The 23,337-nt window shown below is 43.6% G+C and overlaps 1 protein-coding gene across 1 annotated transcript in view; it reads right to left on the reverse strand.

Moving 5' to 3' along the window:
- Positions 1-5,903, reverse strand: part of CD34 (CD34 molecule) — a 62,587-nt gene extending 56,684 nt beyond the window's left edge. Inside the window, exon 1 of the mRNA XM_030220549.1 lies at positions 5,688-5,903. Within this exon, the coding sequence (XP_030076409.1) occupies positions 5,688-5,766 (79 nt within the window). The 5' untranslated portion in view covers positions 5,767-5,903. The remainder of the gene's footprint in view (positions 1-5,687) is intronic.
- Positions 5,904-23,337: the final 17,434 nt, after the last annotated feature.

A 23,337-nucleotide genomic window follows, 5' to 3' on the forward strand; every position in this document is an offset into this window, starting at 1 on the left:
ATATCTTTGGAATTTTCCAATATAATTTTTCCAATTTGAACTATAGAGGATTTTTGTGTAGCCCCTGAAGCAGCCCCTGCTGGGCGAAACACGGCCTGTGTCGGGCTAATCTTTTATATATGTATTTATGTGTATATATTTTTTTTGAATTATATTAATAAATTACGTTCTTAACGATCTGGCTAGAACCAGTTTAACACCCAAGTTGCTGGCTCGTTATCTTTAGTGCATCTAACCCTGAGTAGGGTTTATTTTTGGTCTGTTTCTGGTTAATCTGTTGTAATAGATTACATCTTGGAATTCTGCTCAGCGTTAGAAACATTTCCATCATCTTAGTGATCTCTAGTTGTTTGGCAGGAAGTCAGAGGGTGGAACCTCTTACCTCTGGAAGTGTCCGATAACGTCTCTTCTCATTTTTAGCGGTTTATTTTTTTCCCAGTTGTTTCACCCTGCACTCCTCCTCCCCTTCATTATTACCTCAGCAAGAGAGGATATGGGCGTGAAGAAGATTCACTGTCACACCAGCAAAACACACAGGCAGAAACTCTGGGGGAATTCATGCTATAAAAATCACATCCATCAGTTCACAAATGCTAGGTCCCTGCCTGGCATCAGCATGCTGCAACCCTGGAAAACTTTTGCCTCTATCAGATTTTGCCAGGCTGAAGGTGTTCCCCTTTCAGCACCTTCATTCCTCTGTCAGGGGATGCCACCATGTCAGCAAAAGGGCTTTGGTGTCAGGAATGGCTATGTGACTGTATTCTTCCTGCACAGATTAAGCTAGAGATGGATTTTAATTTTTTCTGTTTATCCTTCAAGAATCTCCTGCACTGCACTTGTCTGCTTGTGAGGTTCCTTTCTACAAGCAACAATCTCCCTCAGTCCTTCCTTCTCTACTGGGAAGTCAAAAGTTACTATACCAGTGAAATAATACACAAACACACACACACACACACACACACAAATCTGCAGTAAATAAATTAAGAGGCCTCTGGGAGAGAGAAGAGGGTCACACCTACAATCCGGCAGTGCATCCAAAAACTGTCTCAAACCCATCCAGCTCTCTGCCTCATTGACTGTCTGTGACCTTGGGGAGAGGCACTTTATTTCCCTGTTTCTGGGTTCTTTGTTTAACAAAATGCTTGAATGCTCAGTTTGCATGTCATGAAGCTTTAACCAGTGGCAGGGCAGTTTAATAGGACTTGATGGCATCACATTATATCAGCTGTTAACTGAGATTGTGGAAAACAGGATTAAAAAGCAGTAAAGGTAACTTCAGTGCATTTCTTGCCATTATCTCCAGAGGTCCTTCCTGTGCACTCCGCTCCATGGATAAATCCTTCTTATCTGTTCCCTTCTCCGCTACTGCCAACTCCAGACCGCTCCTTCTGTCTTGCTGCACCCTACGCCTGGAATAGACTTCCTGAGCCCCTACGTCTTGCCCCATCCTTGACCATCTTTAAATCTAGATTGAAAGCCCACCTCTTTAACATTGCTTTTGACTTGTAACCACTCGCCTCCACCTACCCTCCTCTCCTCTTTCCTCTACACATTAATTTATTTGCTTGCTTTATTATTTTTTGTCTATTAGATTGTAAGCTCTTTGAGCAGGGACTGTCTTTCTTCTTCTATGTTTGTGCAGCGCTGCGTACGCTTTGTAGCGCTATAAAAATGCTAAATAGTAGTAGTAGTAGTAGGTCTCTGACGCTCTCCTGTCCCCAGGAAGCTTGCCCAAGTTGGGGAACTCATGCTGGCCTGAAGACTGGAGGGCTCTGTCCTTTTACACTCTCTGCATCACTTAGCTGAGAGCTGTGAAAGTGCAGTTTTCATTTGAGATGTCTGTTTCTTTGGTAAATATTGTCCAAGGTGCATATGAAAGAGATTCACCAGTTGCGTACTTTAAGAACCATCTTCCTCTGTTCCTGGGCCTGAGTCCAGCCATCGCTGTGTCACACCTAGACCCAGTCCGATCAATGTGGAAGTGTGACTGTCCTGGGCATATTTCAAAGCTTTGGGGAACTCGGCTCTCTCGCTCTCAGGCTTCCTGAGGGATGACACCTGAAACCAGTAGTCTACTAAGGGGTTCATTTTCAAAAGAGAAAAACATCCAAAAAGTGGCATAAATCTGCATTTGGACGTTTTTCTCACAAAAACATCCAAACTGGTATTTTTGAAACCAATTTTTAGACGTTTTTCTATAAAGTCTGTCAGAAGTGCGTTCAAATCACAAGAGGATGTATCAGGGGTGTGTTAAGGGCGGGATCTGGGTGTTCCTAATACTTAGACGTTTTTCTGCCATAATGGAACAAAACAAAAGCATCCAGAGCTATAAATTGGATGGTTTGGTCGAGACCTGAATAAACCACAAAAAGTGTCCTAAATGACCAGATGACCACTGCAGGAATAAAGGAATGACACACCCTCTTACTCCTTCAGTGGGCACTGACCCTCTCCCACTCTGCAAAAATGTAAATGAAACAGTACATACCAGCCTCTGCGACAGCTTCAGACGTTATTGCCGATCCTATTAGAGCAGCAAGCAAGATCCTAGAATAGCCTAGTGGTCGATACAGTGCGCTATGGAGAAGGGGAACCAGGCCCATAATCCATTCTATTACACTTGTGGTGGAAAGTATCACCCCCCCCCCCCCAAAAAAAAGAAACATAAGACATAAGCATCGCCACACTGGGACAGACCAAAGGTCCATCTAGCCCACCACCCTGTCTCCGACAGTTGCCAATCCAGGTCACAATCACCCAACAAGATCCACGGAGCAAAGCATTTTGTACTGCTTGTCCCAGGAATAGTGGATTTTCCCCTACGTCCATTTAATAACATTCTATGGCCTTTTCCTTCAAAACAAAACCCACTATACCCACATATAGGTGACACCCGCAGCCATAAGGGCTGTTCTAGTGGTGTAAAGTTGGATACAGTAGGTTTTTCATGGGTTTTGAAGGGCTCACCATACAATATAAGAGATGTGTACCTGGGACCTTTTATGTCAAGTCCACTGCAGTGTCCCCACTGCTCTGATAGGATGCTTGTGTGGCCAGTCTAGGAGGAAAGCTGGCGCCTCCTATGTCCCAATGGCTTCATTTTGTGCATTTTTCACTTGGACTTTTTTTTTTTAATGGTCCCAAAAATAGAGACATTAAGCACAACACTGTCTCGGAAATGGCCATTTTCAAAGAAAAAAGAGAGAGATTTTTCTGGTTTGAAAATGATCTTTTTTCACTACTTGATTTTTGAACGTTTTCACCAAAATGTCCAAAGTCAGATTTAGATGTCATATTGAAATGCCACTCCACGTGTAATGCCTGTCCCCCCACTTTCTGTATTCACCTCTCTCATTCTTACCTGTCTCTTTCCTGTCATTATTTTGTAGTTCCTTTCATACCCACTGTATGATTTTATTGTATTGTAAACTGCCCAGATGGATGTCCTAGAGTGGCATTTTAAGTATATAAGAAACTTGAAACTTTTGAATGTGACACACTCAGCGAGTTCCTTAAACCTGACTAGCAAGCACCTTACCATGGGTGCAGCACTAACAGAATGGGAAGCCCCACATGATATGAGTCTTGAGGTTTCGTGGGGGGGGGGGGGGGGGGGAGAGGGAAGCAGATGTGACCTATGATTTCCTAAGGGTATAAAGAACAGGAGAGTGCTGGAAGAGTGGAGAACCGGGGGTGGGGGGTGGGGGGGTGAATAGGGGGTAAGAAAAGATGCAAAATTGGCAGGTCAGCCTTCTTCTGGGTGAGATCAAAGATTTTAAACTGAATTCCAAAAGTAATCAAAAGCCAGTGGTGTTGGTAAAGAAGATGAGAGATATGGTTGTGGTAACAGTGGTTAGTGTGTATCTGTGTTTAAAAGAGGTTTGGACAAGTTCATGGAGGAAAAGTCCATAGTCTGCTATTGCCCTGGGATTTGTAATATGGAATGTTGCTACTCTTTGAGATTCTGCAAGGAATCTTGTTACTCTTTAGGATTCCAGAATCTTGCTATTCTTTGGGATTCTACATGGAATGTTGCTACGATTTGGGTTTCTGTCAGGTACTTGTGACCTGGCTTGGCCATTGTTGGAAACAGGATACTGGGCTAGATGGACCATTGGTCTGACCCAGTATGGCTACTCTTATATTCTTTAATCTGTTATAAAGTTTGCAAGAGGGCTGTTTTGCAACCTTTAGAACAGATTAAAGAATATAAGAGTTTTGCTGGTTTGTGTTGCCCGATTGTGGCAGTTGTGCTGGAGAGCTGTGCCCTGGACGGTTCTTGGAGTTCTCAGAATAAAGTGGGGTCCTAGTAGATTTCAGAGGGTGAGTTTGGGGTCCAACTTGATTCTGCATGACGGTCTTCCCTTGCATTCTGTGGATGTTTTTTTTTTTTTAGCTGTTTGCTGGCATGCGGGGCCCCGTCACACTTGCTGTGTTTTTTTTTTTTTAGTTCTGTTCTCTTAAAAATTTCAAAGTGACTTAAGTGTAGTCACACACAACCAAACCCTAGTTTAAATGCAAACCAGATGTAGATATAAATCCCCCCACCTCCCAATAAAATAATTTCACATAGAGCATTCTTAGCCACTGAGGTTGCTGTTATGCTTGCATTGTGCACAATGATATCACTTGCCATCTGTTACTATAACCGGGCTCCTCTCACACTTCAGAAATCATAGTACACTCTACAAAGCACCTGAAAGGGCACTGGATGGGCTCACCTAAAACTGTAGGACAAGGCAAGGGGTTTTCTTGGGTTGTAGGAGGAGGTTGATGGATACAGTTCTATTTTGGATGGTGTGCACCTCCTTTTGCCACTGATCTGAGGTCAGGTAGGGAGGTATAAAGCTGGATGCTGCTTGTGGTGGGAATCTGTCTGCTTGAGAGGGACCTTAGAGAACTTCTTTTGGATACAAAAAGAGTGAACTAGTCTTATGCAATGCCAGTTATTCTCATGCAGATGAAATTGAACCAGTTGGTGGATTCTGAGCCTCTGATTGGAGGGGGGGGGGGGACGACGACGACGACACTGGAGTGCATTTCAGAATATGGTTACAAGAGCTCATTTTTAAACATAATTTATGATACTAAACACTCCACACAATGAAGGAGTTTGCTCATTATTGGGGTGCTCAAGCACACTCAGAGCTGGCGCCTCTGAATATGGGCAGGCTATCTGTTCTGTGGGGTTTGCACTCTGAAATGTCATATTTCAGCAGGACACAACAGACTCGTTTGCAGAGAGAGGATTAATTTCACCGGGGCCTGTGTCTTAGGTGAGGATTCACCTGTAGCCACAGACTAAAGTGAAGGAATCACAGCTTTAGTAAAACAGATGCAGATTAAAGAGACAGGGCGCTTGGTACAGTAGCTGGCATATTACACAGCACACAAATAGCTCTCCTTATATTAAAGAAAATGTTATTCTTAAAAACAATTTAGACTAAACCACTGTCTCATTAGTTCTCTGTAATATGCCTTAAATTTCTCTTCCCTCTTTCTGTGTGCATTTATAGAGAGGAAATGCATGCAACATATATGCCACCCATTTAGGGTATAAATGATAACATTTAGGGTATAAATGATAACATTTTGATATGAGCAGAAAACCCCTCTACGTTTTTAGAAGTGTTCCTATTCTAACTATTAATAGCATAAGAAACAGCAATGCAAAGGCAGTAACTCACCAGCTAGACCCAGAACACAGACTAGACTGCAGACGATCTGTGCCCTCTTCAGTGCCCTCCCGCTCCTTGGCCGAACCATCTTTTAGGCTGTTATTGTAAGAACCGGCTGCCCTGCCGCGCTTCTGCTCTCACTTTGCAGGCTGCACTTCCCTCTGAGGTCAGGGGAGGGGGACCCGCCGTGTGCCTTCTGTGGCTCCAGGCTGTTTGTGAGGTGGAGTTTCTCTGCCCCAACATTGAGCTCATAGCTTAAATAGTCCCTGGTGTGTTTCCAAAATGTGCTTCCTTTTTTTTTTTTTTTTTTAACCCTTTCATGCCACTCCTTCCCATTTCGTTCAGGCTGAAAACCTAGAGCTGATTGCAGTCCAGTCTGTGGAGAGAGGCAATAACATAGGCAGCCGAGAGACCTCGGATTACAATTTTACAGCAGTACACTAAATATAATCATGACAAGACACAAGGTATTTAATATGGCATAACACGGCCGCAGCTTTATTTAGGTCCAAAATTTTTTAACATGGGTATACCCAAGCCGCTCCAGCCTCTGGCTCAATGTCCACCCCACTCCGCCGTCATAGCAGGACTGGCCAATCGTAACCTGAGCTCCCCGCCGTCCAGCAAGGGAGCTCCACCGTAATCGCAGCTGCCTATCTTACACCATCAGGCTTGGGTACCCCGCCAAAGCTGCGACAGGATATAACATGTACAGTACACATAACATAATTGGGGGGGAGGGAGGGCTGGGAGCACCTGGAGTTCGACACGAAAGGGGTTGTTCGGGCTCCACCCAGGGGCTTTTAAACTCCGCTTCCTCTCCTCCCTCTCCCAGCGGGGTGCCCATTTGCGGCGGGACTGAGCCCGCCTCGCATCCGCCTACGCACCCCGCTGGCCCGAACACGCATGCCCCCTTGGTGCACGGCGCCATGTTATCTCCAGCTCCGTGCACCTAAGGGCACTGCGCCTCTCTTTTAGCTTCGGCCCTACCAGGGACACGGTGCTCTGGAATCACTGGTTCATTCCCTTGAGCACCTTTGCAGGAGAAATTTTACAGGTCTGTATTAACCCTGCTGCTCAAGACTTGCAAACGGCCCTGGTTTGCGGAGTAGCCACAGTGAGTCTGTCTCAGACATATTTGCATATATCTGGTCTGAGAATCAGGTTAATTTGCATTGCACATGTACCCGGAAACCCAGAGCTATTTGTGGCCCTCAAGGATCTTGTTTGGCACGTCTGGTTTGTGAAGACCTTCTCTTATTAGCCATAGGAAGAGATATGTGCTCATTTTCCCCTATGGCACATGTGTGATTACCAACTAATTGTTAACCAGGGGATAATCTTTTATAACTGGAGTAATTAAATCTACTCATACAAAAACTCCAGTTAATTAAAGATAAGTACCACTATATCTTTTATTGCTTCCGTATGAATTCATACAGTAAACAATCCCAATATGTAATAAAATCTAAACCTTTTGCTCATTCATACCCCATTCACTCAATCGCCTACCCCTTGAACTCCCAACAATGTATACAATGTTGGAGTTCAAGGGGTAGGCGATTGAGTGAATGGGTATGAATGATGTAAATAATTGTCACAAATTGAATGCAGTGAAAAACAGATTCAGGCTTTCTAAAGTAAACTAGGCCTCTAAAATCATAGCATCTCTCAGTCCTGATACTTCATTGAAGAAATGTGACAGCCGGATTAACCTTGGCAGAGTTACAAAGTTGGCAAGGGTTGTGCATAGCTGGATATAGGCATACAGAGAAACAATAAAAATAATTGGGCCAGGTGAAGAAAAGTTACATTTAAGGATGAGCGAAGTTTGGAGATAGGAGAGCTGAAACTTGGTCATAATTGGATAAGAGATAAGAAAACTGAGACTTGGTCATGATTGGATAAGAGATAAGCAAACTTGCTAAGGTTGAAACTCGGTCCTAATTGGACGAAAGATAAGAAAAGTTAGAACTTGGGCATAATTGGATATATGTGCCAATTATGACGAAAGTGCAGGTGTGAAAGTGAAATCCTCATAGGGTTCTATGGGATCAAAAAAGTATAAAAAGTCTGCTACCTAAGCAGTTTTTTAGAGAGACCGAGAAGAAGCCAGCAACCTTTGAAGGCACATGTCATCTGTCGTGAAGTGCTGTACTACCATGTGAATGCCTGAACTGCTTGTACTATCCTTGGTAAGATATCAATGTCAATAAACTATATTTCTTTACCTATTAAATACTGGGTTCCTTTCTAATTACATAGGTTTATACTGCCTTGACTGCTAACACTGTCATGTGCAGATGCGAGGTTGGGGTAATTAAGTACCTAGAGGGGATGTGCACTTCGTCCCAGGTTAGTAGAAAGCTCATGCCGCTGCTGCCCAAACAGAAGAGGCAGACCTAATAATAATATATACAATGAGCAAAAGGTTTAGATTTTATTACATATTGGGATTGTTTACTGTATGAATTCATACGGAAGCAATAAAAGATATAGTGGTACTTATCTTTAATACTGGAGTTTTTGTATGAGTACATGTGTGATTAGCCAGGGATGTGGTGTGTAATCTGTGACAGAGTTGCTGCCTGTTTGGTTTTGTAGATTTCCATAGAGTTATGGTACATGCCTGGACTCTTACAATGATCATGACACTTTTCTTACCTCAAATAAAAGCTTTTGTGGCATAGGGGACATTTGGATGGCTCATTTTTTGTGCTGGTCTTTGAAAAAGGCTTAAACCTACAGACCCTAGTTTTCTTCAGGACCACCACGGGATTGGCACGCACCTCCTCACTGAAAGCCATGTGGCTACAAGCTCTGTGGCTCCAGTTAAACCGTCCAGCTCACACAGTAAAAGTTGTTCAAATAAATTACATTTTTTTGTCTGAGGGTGGACTGTGGCATAGTAAATGACAACAGATAAAGACCTGAACGGTCCATCCAGTCTGCCCAACAAGATAAACTCATTTTACATGGTATGTGATACTTTATATGTATACCCGAGTTTGATTTGTCCTTGCCATTCTCTAGTTTGCAAAATCTTCACTGAAGGCATTGATACATTTGTGTGTGTCCATGTGATAAATGTAATTCCTAGCAGTGGGTCTTCAATCCAAGGTAATCCTGTGGACTAGGTGCACACACCTCCCAACCTACTGAATCAAGTAGGAGAAAGACTCTTTTCACAGGATTCTTCTGCCCCTGCCCACCCACCCAACCAACCATCGCAGCTGTGTTACTGTGTCTGAGAGGTGATTGAAGACAACTTCTTTGGAGCTCAATCAACCTGAACTTCACTGGAGTCATACCTGATAACTATCACAGTTGATTCTCTTTGAGAGTCAGCAGTGTAGGAATGAGAAGAAGCTTTTCCTTCTGCTCACAGTGGTTAGATATTTGATTAAAGCCGTGCAGCGAGTCCATGTGGAAGGTTTTTCCAGTTGTGCTGTTATCGTAAAAGTGGCATTTCTCTCCTGGACCCTCTCCAATACTCTTGTGCTGATGGTAGGAATCGTTGATGTTGACAGGCCCCGAGTGATCATTCTCTGTGGTCTCTGTCCTGTTAAGAGCTCTCCGTGTCCACAGCTCTTTAATTTCTGAAGGGGACCTTGGTAGTCTTAGGGTGGTGGTGAAGAGAAGGGGAGAGGGATTTATCCTGCTGGGCTAAATGATAGTGTTTGATCTAAGGAAGTCATCAGCTGATTTACCTGATGAGTGGTCTTTCCTGTTCAATACATTAGCCCCTAAATTCTATACATTTTGTCTAAGAGGAGCAATTACGCATGTAATATAATTAGCTAATTGGCACTTAATTGGAGATAAGTAGCAATAAGTGGCCAATAATGGCATCCAAATAGCAGATGAAATTTAATGTGGACAAATGCAAGATGATGCACATTGGAAGAAATAATCCGAATCATAAAAACCTGATGCTGGGGTGCACCTTGGGGGTCAGCACCCAAGAAAAAGATCTAGGTGTTGTTGTAGATAATACGCTGAAATTGTCTGCTCAATGTGTGACGGTGACCAAAAAAGCAAACAGGATGCTAGGAATTATTAGGAAAGGGATGGTGAATAAGGCTGAAAACACTATATTGCCCTTGTATCGCTCCATTGTGCATCCACACCTTGAGTATTGTGTTCATTTCTGGTCGCTGTATCTCAACAAAGATATAGCAGAATTAGACAAGGTTCAAAGAAGAGCGACTAATGATAAAGGGGATGGAACTCATCTTGTACGAGGAAAGGCTAAAGAGGTTAGGGCTCTTCAGCTTGGAAAAGATACGGATGAGGGGAGATATAATTGAGGTCTACAAAATCCTGAGTGGTGTAGAACGAGTAAAAGTAAATTGATTTTTTTTACACGTTCCAAAAGTACAAAGACTAGGGGACGCTCAAGGAAGTTACATGGAAATACTTTTAAAAGAAGTAGGAGGGGAGGAAACATTTTTCCACTCAATAAATAGTTAAGCTCTAGAATTCATTGCCAGAGGATGTAGTAACAGCGGTTAGCGGTTCTGACTTTTTCTTGAGGAAAAGTCCATAGTCTTCTATTGAGATAGACATGGGAAAGCCACTGCTTGCCCTGGGATTGGTAGCATGGAACGTCACCACGATTTGGGTTTCTGCCAGGTACTTGTGATCTGCATTGGCCACTGTTGGAAACAGGATAGTGGGCTAGATGGACCATTGGTCTGATCCAGTATGGCTACTCTTAAGTTCTTAACCAGCACTAATTGTCACTAATTATCACTTGCGCCCCTATTCTGTAAACTGAGCATCTAACTTCTCTCGTGTGCAACTCCAAAGGAGGTGAGGCCAAGGGAGGGGCATGGCCAGGTCATGGACGATCCCAGGATTTAGGTGTAGAGTTATAGAATACTTCCATTTCCATGCCTGACAGGTGCGAGCATTAACACCAGCCTTTGTCAGCATAAATGCTCACGCCTGAAGTTAAGCACAAAAATGCCTTACGCTAGTATTCTAAATAATCAGTTCCACACGGAGCTGCCTTTAGAGAATTTGCGCTTAGTACGTATTATCTCAGCACTTAACTTTGGACACCTTTGGCTGAATCTACCCTTAGGTGTGAGCAGCAGTAGAACGTGATAGCGATCACAAAAATCTCAGCTTCCTCTGTTGTGGGGGTTTTGTATGGGGGGGGGGGGCTCCCAGCAGATGTTTGGATCAAGGCTAAAACTGCTGCTTGAAATTCACGCTTTTAGTTCAATTTGGTGTTCTGCTTTTGGCTTTCTGAAATTGGATGCATGAAGGCCCCCCTCCATTAAATGGGGATCGTCACTTCCCTAGACACTTTATTTTTCCCTGTTTGAAGAAAAATTACAAATGTTGAGAGATAAAATGCACTGAAGCATTTGGTTGGGAGTGTGTCAAATCTTGCAGCTTCCTAGGGTTTTTAGTATTTAAAATTTGTCGTCGTCCCCCCCCCCAGGTCTCCTCCTCCTCCAATCTCTACTCCAGAATAAAGTGGAGAGGGGAGAGTCCATAGTTTAAGTAGATCAGACGGTTTCATCACCTTTCTCTTCTACAAAGAATTTTTCCTTGGGTTGAGTGAGATTCACTCCCAAGTTAGAGGACTGAATTCATTGATTAATATGCTTTATTCTGATCTAGATGTTTCTTCTTATATGTTTTTTTTCTTCAATCACTATTTTCTTGACAAGTGTGTCTGCTTGATTTGTAATCATTTAAATCTTCTAAAAATCTTTAAATCTTTGTCCCTCATGCGATCAGTTGCTACCTCCTCTTTGCTCCCTCTTCAGCATGAAAGATGCAGGAGGTTCCCCTCAGTTGGTCTGAGATCTGATTTTCACCCTGTTCTCTTAGTGCACCTGAAGGGGGTGGGGGGGTGGGGGGGAGAGATCTCTGGTTAATGCTGTTCAGTCCCTATGTTAGGCTAGTGTTGATGGTTTTCCTGTCTGCTCCCTCCCATTCCCTGATACCTCCACCCCTACTAATAATAAACATGCAAGCTCATAGCCCTCTGTCTAATACCTCACTTCCTCTCATTTTTCCTGACATCCTGATGTCCATCTGACCTCGACTACATCTTTCTTTCTCTCTCTCTCTTTTTTTTTTTCTAAGATAAATTTAGATATTTGAAATTTTAAAAGGAAACTGTAGGATGAGGTGGAGCTAGGAGGAAGCAAGATTCTTACCTCGGTCTGCCTCATCCTCCCTCGAAGATAACATGAAGAAATAAAACAGCAAATTAAAAAAGAAAGACTGGGATAAATTGAGAAAAGACTGCACCAGCTCGTCCTGATTCTAGGCTGGTGCTAACTATGACCTGTTGAGCTTATTGCTGGGTTTCATTCTTTGTCTGTGTTATTTTCAGCTCTTGATGAGCGATTCAAATTGCACTCTGTTATTTTCAGACACCACTTTTGTCCAGTAATTGTGTGACCTGTAAAGAGTGAAAAACTATAAAAAGTTTCAGAGTTCCATGGACATTCACTGTTTGCACCCACAAGAAGAATTAGTTCAATCAGGCCAAATGTTTACACAGAACTTTTATTTCTGGAGCTGGGACAAGGGTTACTGTTACCTGGCTCAAACCAAAGCTGCTCTGGGTAGGAGACTCTGCTGAAGGAAATACTGGAATGAGGAGATTGGAGGGTAGTGTAGTCAGACATCCTAGACCAAAAACTCAAAGACAGATACTGTAGGTTTAGTGAGAGAGATGGACTGAAATCTTGATTCTGACTGACAGAGGGCAGTGCTATTTTATTTATTTATGAAACTTATATTCTGCATGTCCAAATTGCGCACACAACTTAATTGATTAACAAGCCAATCAGCACCGATAATTGGTACTTGCGTTAGTTAAAGTGAGTGATTTTATCAGCTTTTACCCAAATTACCCTGTTCTTTTATCTGACCTGTGTATAGGCACAACAGAAACGGAAGCTTCAGTTTACACAGATAGTGTATAAATTATTTATTTATAGCATTTATATCCCACATTTTCCCACCCATGGGCAGGTTCAATGTGGCTTACATCAATCTGAAAGACATACATCAAACAGGCAATAAACAATCAAGGACATTGAAGTTGAAGAGGTTAGGGAGTAATTACAGAGGAGAAAAGAAGGAGAAGGGCAATAGGGTTCAATAAGTCATAATAATAATAATAATAAGTGTATTTTTTGTGCTGACATTTATACCTGTGTTTAAGCAAGCGTGAAGGTGTGATATTTCAGTCTAGCCATGATTTCTGCCCGTTTATAAAGACCCATAGACACCTCTCAGCTTAGATGACCTGTTAATTACCCTCAAAGTTTGGTAATATCTCTTATTAACAGCAGGGTGCAGTCCTGCCCTTACCACGCCCCCCATGGAAATTTCCTGATTAAGGACTACATTCTATAAATGACACCAAAATATCAGTGCTGAAAAAGTCCCTTAAATCACATATTTGTGAGATGAAAATGGTAACGAAATTAAAAAATGTGTGGGATAAGCACAAAGGAATCCTGTATAGAAGACTTGGAACCAAACAAGCTTAACGGTGATTAGATGGCAACACCAGTAATTGGGAAGAAAAGCCAGTGCTGGGTAGATTTCTACAGTCTGTGCCCTGATAATGGCAAGGACAAATCAAGATCAAGTATACGTATGTAGTATCACATCATACTTTATACTATGAGTTTATCTTGTTGAGCAGACTGGGTGAATCGTACAGGTCTTTACCTGCCATCATCTACTATGTCGAGCGCATTCGACATGGTAAACCACAATATACTACTAAGACTCCTTAGCCACTTCGGGATTGTTGGAAACGTACCTAATTGTATCAAGGGCTCTCTAACCACCAGAACATAGCAAGTAAAATCAAATTATTATTATTATTGTTAACATTTGTATAGCGCTACCAGACGCACGCAGCACTGAACACCTGACACAGAGAGACAGTCCCCGCTCAATAGAGCTTACAATCTAAAAATACAGACAGACAAAACAATTAAGGGCAAAGGAAGTATTAGGTGAGAAGGAACAAGGGGAGGGCAATTGAGTAGTGGCTAGGAGCCAAAAGCAGTGGAGAAAAGGTGGGTTTTCAGCATAGATTTGAAAACAGGTAGAGATGGAGCTAGACGTACAGGCTCAGGAAGTCTATTCCAGGCATAAGGTGCTGCGAGGGAAAAGGAACGAAGCCTGGAGTTAGCAGTGGAGGAGAAGGGGGACGACAAGAGAGATTTGTCCAGTGAGCGGAGTTCACGGGGAGGAATGTAGGGAGAGATGAGAGTGGAGAGGTAATGGGGGGCTCAACAGGTCATTCAAACATATCACCACCATGGAAAACAGCCTGCAGAGTACCTCAAGGATCACCATTATCACCAATACTCTTCAACATGATGATGATCCCACTGGCAAAGTCCTTATTCAATCGAGGCCTCAACCTATTCATCTAAGCAGATGATGTCACAATCTACATTCCCTTCAAACATGTCTTAACAGAAATAACCAATGAAATCATTGATGGTCTGTACATCATGGACTCTTGGGCAAACTCATTCCAATTGAAACTGAACACTGAAAAAACACACTGCCTCATCCTCTCATCTCAACATAACAATTACAAACCTGCAACCATAAACACCACAGGACACACACTCCCTACCTCAGACAGCCTAAAAATACTCGGAGTCACAATCGACCGCAACCTTACTCTCGAGAGCCAAGTAAATACCGTAATAAAGAAAATGTTCTATTCAATGTGGAAACTCAAACGAATAAAACCTTTCTTCCCGATGGAAACCTTTCGAAACCTAATACAATCAATGGTCCTAAGCCATGCAGAGTACTGCAACGGAATCTATGCGGGATGTAAAGAACAACTCACAAAAAAACTCCAGACCGCCCAAAACACAGCAGCCAGGCTGATATTTGGTAAAACACGATTCGAAAGTGCTAAACCCCTCCGAGAAAAGCTGCACTGGCTCCCAATCAAAGAACGGATCATCTTCAAAATCTGCACTTTGGTCCACAAAATTATCTACGGCATAGTCCCAGGATACATGACAGACCTGATAGATCTACCAACCAGAAACAGAATCGGATTATCACGATCATATCTAAACCTACATTACCCAAATTGCAAAGGACTAAAATACAAAACAACTTACGCATCTAGCTTCTCCTACATAAGCACACAACTATGGAATGGACTCCCAAATGCTGTGAAAACAATCCATGACCACCTAAATTTCAGGAAATCACTAAAAACCCACCTCTTCAAAAAGGCCTATCCCACCGATCCAACGTAAATCCCCACACCCAGCAACACAGCAAAACCAATGATCGTACTGGACAATTTGTTATCCTCATTCCCTTCGACCCCATGATGCCTGACTCACATCTACCTCGTTTGACCACAACATAACCTTGTATTTGTTATCAACCAAACTGGCAAACGCCTTTATGGTACATTGAGCCTGCAAACAGGTGGGAAAATGTGGGGTACAAATGTAACAAATAAATGTTACTATAAATGCGGGTATAAACTTTTAGCTCAATTGTAGGATGATCTATTTGAATGTAGTTTTTAGATTATATGTTTTATATAAGCAGATTACAGTAACTCCTATTTGTGAGAAAGAGTTTGTGTTGCTGCTGTCGTACTCTGAGAATTCTGGGGTGTGAGCCAAGTGCTTGGGGTTTGGGTTCATTTAATTTGAAGTGCAGTAATTGACACCAAGTTCTTATGCATCATCTGCCTTCTTCAAGCATCCCAGCACAAAATCTTTGCATTTGACCTACAGCTGTGGTTCTGAAGGATTCCCCACCCTCCACACCGCACTCCCCTGGCATATTTCCCATCTGAAAATCACATGCTGCCTCTTGTTGTGCTTTAAGCAAAGATTGGCACGTGTGAAAATATTTTAAGATGCTCTTCCAGTTGATGGAGAGTAGTGCTGTGCATCAGGAGAGAGGGTGCAGTACCCAGCACTCGGAGCTGTAACACTGAAGGAGTATGGCCACTCATTCCACCGTTCCACGGGGCAGCAGAGGGGAGGCATGATGAACAGGTACTAACTGAAGAATTAGAAAGTGTGGCACCAAGAGGATCATTTCATAGAGTTTTCTCCACACCACGTAAAGTCTGTTTTACAAGTGCAAAATTGTTGCATCCATGTATACGCATAAAAGTAGATGCGTGAAAAGAGGGCACCTGCCATACATACTTGTATATAAGTCAAGAAATTTCAGCTCCAAAATGCCTTTAAAAAAATAGGGTTGTCTTCTTATCTATGAATCATTTCCCTCATTCTCCCTGTCTCCTCAGCTTGAAACCTTGGGGTCATCTTTGACTCTTCTCTCTCCTTCTCTGCTCATATCCAGCAGATCGCCAAGACCTGTCGTTTCTTTCTTTACAACATCCGTAAAATCTGCCCCTTTCTTTCCGAGCACTCTACCAAAACCCTCATCCACACCCTTGTCACCTCTCGTTTAGACTACTGCAATCTGCTTCTTGCTGGCCTCCCACTTAGTCACCTCTCCCCTCTCCAGTCGGTTCAAAACTCTGCTGCCCGTCTCATCTTCCGCCAGGGTCGCTTTACTCATACTACCCCTCTCCTCAAGACCCTTCACTGGCTCCCTATCCGTTTTCGCATCCTGTTCAAACTTCTTCTACTAACCTATAAATGTACTCACTCTGCTGCTCCCCAGTATCTCTCCACACTCGTCCTTCCCTACACCCCTTCCCGTGCACTCCGCTCCATGGATAAATCCTCCTTATCTGTTCCCTTCTCCACTACTGCCAACTCCAGACTTCGCGCCTTCTGTCTCGCTGCACCCTACGCCTGGAATAAACTTCCTGAGCCCCTACGTCTTGCCCCCATCCTTGGCCACCTTTAAATCTAGACTGAAAGCCCACCTCTTTAACATTGCTTTTGACTCGTAACCACTTGTAACCACTTGCCTCCACCTACCCTCCTCTCTTCCTTCCCGTTCACATTAATTGATTTGATTTGCTTACTTTATTTATTTTTTGTCTATTAGATTGTAAGCTCTTTGAGCAGGGACTGTCTTTCTTCTGTGTTTGTGCAGCGCTGCGTATGCCTTGTAGCGCTATAGAAATGCTAAATAGTAGTAGTAGTAATAGTGGCTAAAAAAATGAATCTCCCCCAACCTTGTAGGTAGCACGATCCTTAATCTCTTCAGAAATGAATTATATAGACTGAAAGACTTTTACTTACCACTGAAGTTCTAATGTTGAGTTATTATTAATTTGAAATAGTGTTTGTTTGTTTTTTTGCTGTATAGCTATAGCTTTTTTCTCCAAATTGAGACATGTTTATTATGACCAATGATTAGATTTCTGTAACCCCCTAGATGTACCTCACAACCTTCCAGAACTGGCGCACCATTCATAAGTTCATCTTAGTCATTCATAGGGTTGCTAGATGGCTCCAGGTCATGCTACTACTACTTATCATTTCTATAGCGCTACAAGGCATACGCATAGAGGACAGGCTGAGCCAGTCCAGGTTTTATGTCCATATGAACATATTCCTAGCGATTCCTCATTGAATGGATCCCACAGTTCCCAAAGCTCCAAAAGGTCTCACCTGTCTGCAGGTCTTTATATTACGTTAGTAACATAGTAGATGATGGCAGATAAAGACCTGTACACTCGATCCAGTCTGCCCAACAAGATAAACTCATATGTGTTACTTTATATGTATACCTGACCTTGATTTACCCTTGCCAGTTTCGGGGCATAGACCGTAGAAGTCTGCCCAGTACTTGCCCCGCCTCCCAACCACCGGTGCTGCCACCCAATATTGTATTCATCGCTCAGTATACTACTACCTTATGAAATAATCGCAGAAAGCCGTTTTCAGAAATACAAAAAATGAAAGAGGAAAGAATGCTATTAATTGATAGGACAGAAAAGATAAAAAAAGGCCCTGCAGCCTAAAGGGCGACTTTTCATTAAACAACAAAGTTGTCGTTCTGTTATGCTGTGTTGTAATGTGGGTTTTTTTTGTTTTTGTTAAACTTCTCCAGTCTGTTCAGTGAGGACCAGCCAGAAACTGATGAGACGCAGAGAGTGCAGTGGGAGATAAATTTTATTGTTTGGAAATGAGACCACTGTATGTAACATCTGGAAATGTTTATTGGTTTTGTAATATTTAAAGGAAGTACAGCTTGTAGAAAGCCGTGGTCTCCACTCTCTCCTGTGTGTTCTTGAAAGTGGAAACTTTTATTCTAGCATTGGATAGAAGAGTGGAGAACGAGGAGGGCTTAGGGTCAAGGTAATAGAGAAGGGACACATGAAACAAGGTCGTAAGAATATGATCTTCTGTGACCCAGACATTACGTACCTCCAAAGAACTGTGTGGTGCTGGTATGGCCAGCATTGTCAGCGCCTGATATGCCCTTGCAGTTCAATATAAGGACCTTGTTGGGTATCTGTCTGGTTCATGGTTGCCTTGTTCTGCCTTATGCAACTTTCTTTAAGTGCCTTATTTTCCAACTCCTGTTACACTATCGTTATCTATATGTTCTGCGTTTGCTTACACCCTATGCTGTCTATTAAAATGTTTTATTACGTATTGTGCTGACATTGTAAGTAGTACACTGTGCCATATTTTGTATTACTGCCGTAATTGTTGATCGCTTATGTTTGACGTATTCTTGCCGTGCGCCGCATTGAATGAATTCCTTCAAAAAGGCAGTAAGTAAATAAATAAATCCAAAAAAATAAATTGCACTATCCTTGGAGTTAGGAGGGTCTTTGCTCACAAGGTGAGCCCTCAGGCTGTCTCCAAGTCTCAAGATTCCAGGTACCAGAATCTCTAGTAGAGATGGCAGGATTCAGTATTACACAGCCTTTGACCTTCCTCCCTGTCTCTTCTCTTAACCCTAGCTCTGAGATTGTTTTTCCAAACAGTTTTGCCATCTCTGGAAAATCCTTCCTAGTCCTATGCTCGCCTTTCTCCTCCCCTGCCTCCTCCCCCTCACCTTCTTTTGTTTGGCCCTGACATATAAAGGATGCTACAATATTTATACCCCTCAGAGGAGCAGAAAAAGCTCCCATAACAAGGCAGCCACAAAGCTCTTACGTTAGGAAGTTGGGAGGATGGTGTGGTGACAGCAGTTTTAAATAGAGCAGAGCTGGAGAAGGGGGGGGGGGGAAGGGGGGGGGATACTGTTCCCACTGTGGGTTGTTGGACCAGGATTCTGTGAGCCTGAGGCTCTGACAGGAAGTGCGGGGCTCCTTTAATCGATCTGGGACAGGGAGATAAGAAGGGCCTTTGAGCCGCTTTTCCACCAGCCCCTGCTTGCTTGGCCTGTGTTGCATTTCCTCCAGTGGGAATGAAACAGCACGTACTCTGCTGCCTGCAAAGAAGTTCCTGCTTTCTTCACTGTATGATTCTTGGAGTGTTTGTGTCTTTCCTCTATTTTGCTGGAGTTCCTTTTCCTTTATATTATTTATTTGGACTGGTATAAACTGCCTAGGCTTGTTCTTCAAATTAGGCGGTGTGTAAAGTTCATATAATAACGCAAACATACAACAGAAACAAAAACCATCTCATCAACTTGTCAGAAGAAGACAAGATTGAAAAGCTGGTTAAAAAGAGCACTGTACACATCCAGCCTTTGCAATACAGCTTTTGAATTTATTATTATTATTATTATTATTATTATTATGAAGGGGTGGTTTGGAAAGTGACTGAGGAGGACATGGAACCCAACTCACTTTCAAAGGGAAAGTTCCATGGCATTTCCTTCTGGAAAAACGGGTTGACAAGGACTTGGCACATTTTCCATCTGCTTTCCTGCACTACAAAGTAATCAAGGAGGGGGTGGGGGGAGTCAAAATGTTGTATATTCTCTTTTCTGCCCTCATCTTTCCCCCCCTCCCCCAGCAGCTAGCTAAACATGAGCGTCATGAAGCAACACATTATCCTCCAGATTCTGTCAAGGTTGCCCAAATTGGGTAGTGATCCTGAATTGCTCCTACAACTCAATTAGTTAATACTCAATAATTGGCTGCTAACTATTGAATATTATTGTGAATTGGGCATTTAATTTGAAGTTGTGTATTCAACTGCCTATGCGCAATTCTTTAAAGAACATGCCCAAATTCGCTCGTGACCCAAAAGGAGGGGGGGTGCTATGGGAGAGGCATGGGCCTACCACATATAAAACAGTAGAGGAAAGAAGAAGAGGAGTCTCTTGCAGATGGTGTCCAAGGAACTTTAATTCAAGAATCTTCAGGAACATTAAAAGAGACCCGACACGATTCGTGTTTCGGCCCTACTGGCCTGTATCAGGGGTCTAGGAATTGATATTGTTGTATATATTCCCAGAAGAATCGTCAAAAAACAAAGGAGTCCAGTGAGGAGCTCACGCACAAAACACTGGCTGATTGCCGTATCTACAAGGGAAAAAAGTGGAGGTTTTCCTCTGTTGTTGTAGCATTGTATCATGGGCATTCCCAAAAGTTACATACAGTGTTACAGAATTAGGGGGATGTGCACCCAACTGCACGCCAGGATTTACACCTGGTTTCAGCAGCTGTAAATCCTGATGCTTAATTATACTCACGGGAATCGGCGCTACGTGCAATTTAAGAGCGCTCATTCCAGATTGCCCTTTGTAGAGTAGCACTGAGCAGCAATTTTTCCCGGCATCCAAATCTGGGCAGCATTTACTGAATCTAGTTCCATACATTTAATTGCACCGAAGAGGGGATAAATTTCAGACAGATAATCTAGCCACATTAATCACTGTTAATATGGTGACTGTCCTGAAATCATGGATCCTGAGGTGCGGGGGGGGGGGGGGGGGGGGGGGGGGGCAAGAATTATTTTCAGGGTTACTACAACTTGCCCTTTCCAATGGGCTTATTCCCTCAAAATAATCCCACTCCACACTCAGGTAATTGTAACCCAGTGGGGTCAGAATCTAAGAACCGGTCACTATTCAAGCTGAACAGGAGCAGTTGACTCTTGAGGTGGTTATAATGACTTCAGCATTGTAGGTTGTCATGCACAGCAGCTTTACTGTCCTCAGCAGTCCTCTCACCGATCTACACCTCTTTCATGCACAGAAGTACTTCACCCCCTGTCCTGTGAGCTGCATTTTTACCATTAAATCTTATCTGTCAAATTCTACACCACCCTTCAAGCTTTGCTAGAGCCCTTTTCGTGCTATCTAAAACCTCAGTGGTGTCTACTTAGAGTGCAAGTACTTCGGAGTCAGGGAAATACCTACCATACGTGAATGTAATTCACCTTGAGCTACTACTGAAAAAGATGTGAGCTAAATCCAAATACATAAGTAGAGCTGGCAAAATCTTCTAAACTTTATGAATGTTCTAGTTGTTCTTTTAAATGTGTGAGTCAGCAGGTTTGTTTAGAAAGTGTTTCAGATAAATTGCTCTACTTTCACTGCTGGCTGGGTTGTAAATGAAAGTTGTATATAAAATTCAGGAACTGGCTTGCCCTGTTGCCACCTTCTAGACCGCACACATGCCTGCAGACTGGTGAGCTCTAGAGTTACGACAGTTCTGTGGTTATCATGTGTGGCATCTTTTAGTGCAGAGGGTTTGCTTGCTTTCAAGAGGGACTGCTCCTAAAATCTCTAGTATGCATAATAAGCTGGTTGCTCAGCCCTCATGCTCTGGTAATCTGAGCAGTCCTTGAGATAAAGTGAAATGGAGGTGTGGTGGAAGCTGTGGCCCACAGAGCTGCCTGATTGTGCATCACTTACAGAGACACCTTGTAACAAGGCAGTGGTGTGCAGAACAGCATCACTTATGGAGACATCCTGGAACAAGGCAGTGGTGTGGAGAACAGCATCACTTATGGAGACACCCTGGAACAAGGCAGTGGTGTGCAGAACAGCATCACTTATGGAGACACCCTGGAACAAGGCAGTGGTGTGCAGAACAGCATCACTTATGGAGACACCCTGGAACAAGGCAGTGGTGTGCAGAACAGCATCACTTATGGAGACACCCTGGAACAAGGCAGTGGTGTGCAGAACAGCATCACTTATGGAGACACCCTGGAACAAGGCAGTAGTGTGCAGAACAGCATCACTTATGGAGATACCCTGGAACAAGGCAGTGGTGTGGAGAACAGCATCACTTATGGAGACATCCTGGAACAAGGCAGTGGTGTGCAGAACAGCATCACTTATGGAGACACCCTGGAACAAGGCAGTGGTGTGCAGAACAGCATCACTTATGGAGACACCCTGGAACAAGGCAGTGGTGTGGAGAACAGCATCACTTATGGAGACACCCTGGAACAAGGCAGTGGTGTGCAGAACAGCATCACTTATGGAGACACCCTGGAACAAGGCAGTGGTGTGCAGAACAGCATCACTTATGGAGACACCCTGGAACAAGGCAGTGGTGTGCAGAACAGCATCACTTATGGAGACATCCTGGAACAAGGCAGTGGTGTGCAGAACAGCATCACTCATGGAGACACCCTGGAACAAGGCAGTGGTGTGCAGAACAGCATCACTTATGGAGACACCCTGGAACAAGGCAGTGGTGTGCAGAACAGCATCACTTATGGAGACACCCTGGAACAAGGCAGTGGTGTGGAGAACAGCAGGCAGTTCCTGGGAACTGAACCTTGGTTTGTCTGTTCATACCAAGAAAGTGCTCCTTTCTTGAATCCTCTCATCCTGTCTTGACATCTCTGTTTTCACTTTAAACCTTCCAGTTGGAAAGAGGAAATATTGCATGCATAGGGCAGATACATTTTAGCTAGCACACTGATTTAGTTTCATTGGAAACCTGTGAGCATTAGCACCACTCATCAAAGTTTCAACCCTAGCTACAGTTGGGAAGGGGAAATATACTTGAAAAGGGGTGGTTGGGAGCCCCATGGAGACTTCCACAGCCACGTCTAGTACTGCCCTAGAATCAAAGAGACCCAGGGCCAGCTTTCTTACTAGGTGGACTAGGCATCCAACTTTGGCAGCAGAATTTGGGAGTGGTGATGTGATGTCATGAGAAAGCCTTCCCTGCCAAATGTTCCTTTGCTAGGCCTTTTGCCACTGCTCCCTTCCTGCTCCCAGGCTAGCCAAAAGCTTAAACAACACAGGTGCTACAAGCACAGGCCATGTTCAAACATGATATGTCCTGCCCCCTCTGACTGGAAATCTTCCAAGGAGGGTGTGGAACATGGACATGCCTGTGTGTAGGGCCGTGTTTACAAGGCCTGCACAATGCTATGATTTTTAAAGCTTTGGGCCAGCCTGGGAGCTGGTCGGACTGTGTTGGTAGCGGCCAGAAAGCAGAGTAGGAGTAGGGAAAGGATTACAAAATGCTGGCCATGTGGAGGTGGGGGGATAGAGGGGAAGGGGAGACGCTGGCCATCTGGGAGGGGAAGTAGAGGAGAAAGGGAAGATGCTGGCCACCTCAGACATGGGAAGAGGAAAAGGAGATGCTGTTAACCTGGAGAGGGGAAAGGGGAGATGCTGGCCAGCTGGTAGGGGGGAAGATATGAAATGGAGATGCAGAACTATGGGCTAGGGCCTTCAGCTGCCTCTTGAAGGTTCGTCTTGGGTATGAGATACCCTTGGGCTAGCCCTGAATAGACCATCATCTTTCTATGTGTCCTGGTCTTAGAACAGAGGGATTACAGCCATATCTGGGTAG

Source organism: Microcaecilia unicolor, chromosome 12 (assembly GCF_901765095.1).
Source record: "Microcaecilia unicolor chromosome 12, aMicUni1.1, whole genome shotgun sequence".
Lineage (NCBI taxonomy): Eukaryota > Metazoa > Chordata > Amphibia > Gymnophiona > Siphonopidae > Microcaecilia > Microcaecilia unicolor.